Source organism: Nanorana parkeri, unplaced genomic scaffold, assembly GCF_000935625.1.
Source record: "Nanorana parkeri isolate BGI_ZX_2015 unplaced genomic scaffold, ASM93562v1 scaffold731, whole genome shotgun sequence".
NCBI classification, from domain to species: domain Eukaryota; kingdom Metazoa; phylum Chordata; class Amphibia; order Anura; family Dicroglossidae; genus Nanorana; species Nanorana parkeri.
This window is the reverse complement of record NW_017306999.1, coordinates 370,630-377,521: the sequence shown is the minus strand read 5'-3', so window position 1 is coordinate 377,521 and position 6,892 is coordinate 370,630. Positions and strand designations below refer to the sequence as shown.

Genomic DNA, 6,892 nt, shown 5'->3' with positions numbered 1-6,892 from the left:
ATATATAATTATTTCTATTTTTTTAATTTAATGTTTATTTTTTTCAATAAATACATAACTGCATTAAATTGTGTCTTTTTTTTACTGTATATGTTCCTGATGTTCAGTTTTGACTTACAGAGCACAACATGAATGTGGAGAACGTAACAATGGTGTCCTACTTCATTCTTAAAGGGATTTCCGATGTCCCTAACCTGCAGCTTCTGATTTTCCTTTTGGTCCTCCTCATTTACCATGTCACCCTTGGAGGTAATTTGATCATTCTGCTGCTGGTTTGCCTGGACTCTCAGCTCCACACTCCCATGTACTTCTTCCTGTGCAATCTGTCCGTTCTCAACATATCCTCAACCACAATTACGCTACATAAGATCCTTGCCGTCTTTGTAACGGGAGACAATGCCGTATCGTTCGCTGCCTGTATGGCACAGGTATACGTCTTCACATGGTTATGCGGCAATGAGTTGGTATTGCTTACCTCCATGAGCTACGATCGTTACGTTGCCATCTGCAACCCTTTGCATTATTCAACCGTCATGAATGGTAAGGTCTGTGCTGGTCTGGCTGTATTCTGCTGGTCATTTAGTCTTGTGCAGATTTTTCCTGCCATGATCATACTTACGCAATTCTCTTGTTACACTTCCAACATAATTGACCACTTCTTCTGTGAAATTTTGGGCCTGATGAACCTTTCATGTAGTGACACCTTCATGTTGCAAATGTTGATGTTCACAGAAGGGGTTTTACTGTCAACCTTCACCCCTTTTCTCCTCACCTTCATCTCCTACTCGTTCATCATTGCCACCATACTGAGAATTAAGACTAGTACGGGAAGGTCTAAAGCCTTCTACACTTGTTCCTCACACCTAACCGTTGTTGCTCTTCAGTACACAACCATTGCTTGTCAATACTTAACTCCCAGTGGCACCTTCAAGTCCGGTAAATTTTTGTCTATGTTCAACACAGCTGTGGTCCCCATGCTCAATCCTTTCATATACAGCTTAAAGAACAAAGATGTGAAAGCAGCTTTGCAGCGAAAACTCAAGTATCTTACAACGGTTTTTGGAAGGGAAGACGTCCATTTGGTTGGAAGAAAATAAATGTATATGACAGAGGTGGAAATACAAATATTTCAATCTTCAAAGTCATTATTTGTAAGAAATAAAATGAATAATGAGTGATAAATGACAATTTTATTAAAAGGGATGAATAATAACTTGCTACTGGCCAAGGACTACTGACTGCTATTAGTGACATCTAGGGGGTGATTTATCAAAACTGGAGCAGACGAAATCTGGAGCAGCTGTGCATGACAACCAATCAGCTTCCTTACTTCAGTTTGTTCAGTTAAGATTTGAATACGAAAGAGAGAAGCTGATTGGTTGTCATGCAAAGCTACTCTAAATTTTGTCGGCTCCAGTTTTGATAAATTCCCCTCCTAGTGTCCAATTTATTAGATATAAAATAACCATTTATTAAATGTTATTAATGTTTTCACATCCCTGAATACATTGTGATCTTATTATGTCATTGTTTTTTTATTATTATTGTTATACTTTATATTGTGTCTAGATTAACCCTTATAAACCCATCTTCTTTTTCTCAATTGACAACCAAAAACCTATTGTGCGTTCACAACAGATATATGAATAGTTTATAAATGTATCACAATCTACCATATAGAGAAATCACCAATATATGTTTTGTAGTGTTTCTGTGCTGTTCCGAGTTAGAAAAAAGTTAGTGAGCCAAATATTTGTGTGTTTGAACTACCTGGATAGGTCTCATGTGTGCTGGTTCTAGCTAGAAGAGTCATCACTGTCAGAAACAGACTGCGTGTGTTTAGGTTAGTAAATCACCCCCCATGTATCCATTCCAGAGACAAGGCAGTCTGCTGCAAAACAGAAGTTCTGCCCAGCATGAGAAGAGATACAGATTTAAAAGGAAGAGCAGCAAAGAGAAGGGAAACAACCATGGATTACAGTAAGGCGCACATTACAGTATTGTGTTATGTTAAAAAATCTGAGGGTTTAATGTCACTTTAAAGTGACATTAAACTCAAAACATTTTTTACCTCCCCCCAATGTTAATGTCAGCACTTACCTTAAATGATGTCTCTTAATCGGATCTTCCTCTTCTTTCCTGGTGTTTTCATCTGTCCCTCCAGCGGTGTGTTGGCTCTCCGATCCAGCGCTGACTGCTCTGTCCTTGCTGGTACTTCCTGTCCAGCGGTGTCTGCATGCGGGTGCACGCGTCCATAGACTTACCTTGCGTCTCTCCTCGTCTCCTGGCCGAGAATCCGAACTGCGCATGCGCCCGCCCCCAAGATGCTTTGCAGCCGCCCGAGCAGTTTCGGATTTTCTGTCCGGAGCGCGCGGCGAAGACGGAGTAAGTTTAAACCGCTGTTAAAGCGTTTTTGTTTTGTTTTTTACTTTTTGCATATATCTACAGCTTGCTAGCAGTAGATAAACGGAGCCTTTAGAACCCCTTTAAACTGATTACAGTGGTGATTGTAAGGTGATAATTTATGCCAGTAAACAAACACATCTATGATTTTAGAGTTTCAATTAAATAATTTCTAGCCTTATATTAAACATTATAAGTAGGGATCCATCTATACCGTTTTTTCGGTATAGAGTACGAGTACCGATATATTTTTTCCCGGTACGCGCTGATAGCGAATACCGATACCAGAAGTCCCATTAATAAACCAAGGTGGCATGTAAAGTCTCGCCACCCGGCTTCCCGATTACCAGGGAAGCCGTCTCCATGCTTCCTCATCACCAGGTGACGAGGAAGCATGGAATCGGCTTTCTGGCCAATCAGGCCAATTGGTCAAGAAGCTGGCCAATCAGGAAGCCAGGCAACGAGTCATTACACGGCGACGGCTTCCTGATTGGCCTGGAAGCCGGCTTTCTGGCCAATCAGAAAGCTGGGGGGTGGGTAATGACTCGTCGTGCGGCTTCCTGATTGGCCAGCTTCCTGACCAATCAGAAAGCTATGCGGCAAGTCATTACACGCTGCCCGGCTTTCTGATTGCCAAGTGACGAGGGAGCATGGAGCTGGCTTCCCAGCCAATCAGGAAGCCGTACAGTGTGTAATGACTCGCTGCCCGGCTTCCTGATACCGGAAGTTCAGGTATCGGGCTAGGCATCGGAGCATTTGGGCAAATACGAGTACTCGCCCAAATACTCGGCATTAGCACCAATACAGATACTGGTATTGGTGCATCCCTAATTATAACTTTTGCATACATTTAAGAAACTGCTGATATTCAAGATACATTTTATAGCATTAAAGTCTGCCTTTCTGCATACATAAATTCCTTATGTGTTAAAACATACAGAAACTGTATAATTGTTAAAATGATATCCCTCATTACAGAGCAGCACCATGGGGTCCAGCCTAGCGACGTTGCCTAGGCTGAGATGATGCCATCAGTCTGCTGAATGTTATTCATTTATAAGGGAGAATCAGGAAATTACCACTAGATGAAGCAGAAGATTATAGGTAACAAGTATTTATTGCCTATGATTCTCAGCTCCTTCTACAAGAAAATATACTAATAACATTCGTTTTTGACCCATTCGCACAGGTCGAATGTACACGGCAGTTTCAAAGCATGAGCGGCTCTGTGAATTGTTTATAAATATGTAAAACATGTAAGCCAAGGGATTGTGTAGAATATAAAACATTTATTATGTGTCAAATTATGTAATGCCGGAATCAGGGCCAGATTTACTCTCTCTGCTGCCCCAAGGCCAGGTTCCCCAATGCGCCCCCCTACTCACCAACCCCCCCATGGAGAATGGCAGACCTGCAGGCTGCATACAATGTCGCTGAGATCACTTGTCCAATACAGGCGGTGGCTTCCCCGCTGTACATTTAGCTCTGTTTGCCCAAAGCAGGGCTAAATGTAGAAAACAACTACCTGCCCGGCATAGGGAGAAAGGATTTTCCCACCCCTGCTGCCCCTCTACTCCCTGCTTTTCCCCCGAGGCCGGGCCTTGGTTGGCCTTGTGAGAAATCCGGCTCTGGCCAGAATACGATATAGCTGAATCTGTAACACCACATAGAGTTTAAAGACATCTCTCAATCATGTGATTTTATTAATTGGTGTATTTTCCTTGTCCCCCTCGAAATTGCACAACATGGGGAGGGGGATCTCCTCGTTGAAAAGTATTTATTGCAAAATAAGTCTGCCCATGTCTATTAGCCTTGAAAATGGTTGATTTTAAAGATTTACCTCCCATTGAGATATAAGGGGTCCACATTAAAGTTAACAGATTGCAAATGTTTTGATGTGTTGCCGAACCCACCTGTGAATCGAACCCAAGCATACTGGTAGAGGATAACAAATGGGAGGGGTTAAGCAATCAGTGTTTAGCTTTCTTAAAGACAAATACAGCGGTTTATCAGGTGAGCCTAAATTTTCATTATTTCGTGGGACTTACATAGTATTCTTTAGACATGTAAGCTGCGGAAAAATCCAGTTTGGTTCGGATATTTCGTTTTTTCAGGATTCAGATCTGAAATTCAATTCGGTTCGGGTTTCAGATTCAGACGAAATCCGAATTTTTTCTTTAGTTTCGAATGAGTTTACGAATATTCGATGCAAATATCACAGAAAACCATCTACAGATACTAATACTAAAGCTGAATCTGCCAGACCCTAGATTTCCAAATTACATTTGGGAGCTCCTGAATGCCATTGGGGTCTGAGAGCCTCAGCTTTAGAAATATATGCATATGGCTCCCAGACCCGAATGGCATTCAGGAGCTCTCGAATGCAATTTGGAAATTCGGATCCTGAATGCCATTGGGGTCTGGGAGCCTCAGCTTTAGTATTATATGTATAAACTGTATATGGCTCCCATGTTGTCATAACGAAAATTCGTGTTCAGACCCATTCGGAGGCATTAAACCAAAAAAAACATCTGATTTTCCAGAAAAGTCACATGTCCCATTCAGTTTAGTTTTTGGGATCCGAAATTGGGAAACGGAAATTTGGATTCGGGCACATTTGGATGCATTGGAATTCGGATATTCCGATGTGTCCAAATTTCTTAAAAGTTGTCCGGATTTTCATGCGGAACTAAATGAATCGCACATGTCTAGTATTGAGAAATATTTTGATCATAATTTGTTATGTATTGTGAACAGCGTTACCACTGAGGATGTGCAGCTCACATAATGACCACTGGGATTTTAGGAATTAAATGTTGCTAATAATTACTAGCAATTAATGGCTGGCCTTTAGAGAGTTCAGTCCCCTGAAGATTTGCTATCACATTATAAAATGCTCAATTAAATTTAAGGACCTGTAAATGCTCAGAGCTGCAATCACACATTGGCTAAGGGTTAACGCTACAACATAAAACATTATAGATTCAATGATAACCAACGTTAGAGGATCTCAATCACAAGTTACAATTACAATTGTGAAACGTTCATGGAACTCCAGTTAATGTCATTGTTCCCTTTCTCAAGAAGATCAAGGTTTATGAAATCATTTGCTTTCGAGTTTCACTTGGCCACTGGTCCTCCAAGAAGAACATTTTATTTTCTGGTTTAGAATTTTGCACTTTACACACTACAGTACTTTTTTTTTAATCTAATGTGAACAGTTTTTGTACCTTCCCTACAGAAAAGCAATATCAAGATATCAGGAATAGCGCTGACAATGAACTGTGCTCAAAAAGGTTATTTCAAGCTAACAGGCCAGATATATTACATTGCGTCCCATCATCTTCAAGCCCAGACACAACATTAAGTCCATCCATCAAGCCCAGACACAACATTAAGTCCATCCATCAAGCCCAGACACAACATTAAGTCCATCCATCAAGCCCAGACACTACATGAAGTCCATCTATCAAGCCCAGACACTACATGAAGTCCATCCATCAAGCCCAGACACTACATGAAGTCCATCCATCAAGTCCAGACACTACATTAAGTCCATTCATCAAGCCCAGACACTACATGAAGTCCATCCATCAAGGCCAGACACTACATTAAGTCCATCCATCAAGGCCAGACACTACATTAAGTCCATTCATCAAGCCCAGACACTACATTAAGTCCATTCATCAAGCCCAGACACTACATGAAGTCCATCCATCAAGCCCAGACACTATATGAAGTCCATCCATCAAGGCCAGACACTACATTAAGTCCATCCATCAAGGCCAGACACTACATTAAGTCCATTCATCAAGCCCAGACACTACATTAAGTCCATTCATCAAGCCCAGACACTACATGAAGTCCATCCATCAAGCCCAGACACTATATGAAGTCCATCCATCAAGGCCAGACACTACATTAAGTCCATCCATCAAGGCCAGACACTACATTAAGTCCATTCATCAAGCCCAGACACTACATTAAGTCCATTCATCAAGCCCAGACACTACATGAAGTCCATCCATCAAGCCCAGACACTACATGAAGTCCATCCATCAAGGCCAGACACTACATTAAGTCCATCCATCAAGGCCAGACACTACATTAAGTCCATCCATCAAGGCCAGACACTACATTAAGCATGCACGTTGCTATGACAATATTAGCAAAATGGTGTACGGGTTGAGGAGCTAGAGTGTTGGGTAAACAAATGCTCTCCGGAGGTCAGTCAATGGACAGTTGTGGATGATGAAAGTTATATCCCGGAATGTTGCATCACATGTAATAAGGAATCAGAGATCAAATCTTCTTTTTCTTTGATGTTAATATATGTAGTCATTGGACTTGACTACAGGGAAAAGTAGGCATGGGGTTGGATTAGGTAAATAACGAATGAGAGGGTTCATCCAACTTTATACCCTAGTCTGCAAGTGTGCTATAATATCATTGTGAGGGCAGTTGGAGGTTTCCCACTTATGGACTTACA

General features: G+C 41.4%; 1 protein-coding gene across 1 annotated transcript; it reads left to right on the top strand.

Moving 5' to 3' along the window:
- The first annotated feature begins 128 nt into the window (after window positions 1–128).
- On the top strand, window positions 129–1,097 carry LOC108793213 (olfactory receptor 6C3-like). Its single transcript, XM_018564166.1, has one exon. It carries the CDS (start codon window positions 129–131, stop codon window positions 1,095–1,097), a length of 969 nt encoding a protein of 322 aa, XP_018419668.1.
- Window positions 1,098–6,892: the final 5,795 nt, after the last annotated feature.

Excerpts from the sequence above, each read along its gene's own strand:
- LOC108793213 (XM_018564166.1), top strand. The coding sequence starts at position 129 with ATGAATGTGGAGAACGTAACAATGGTGTCCTACTTCATTCTTAAAGGG.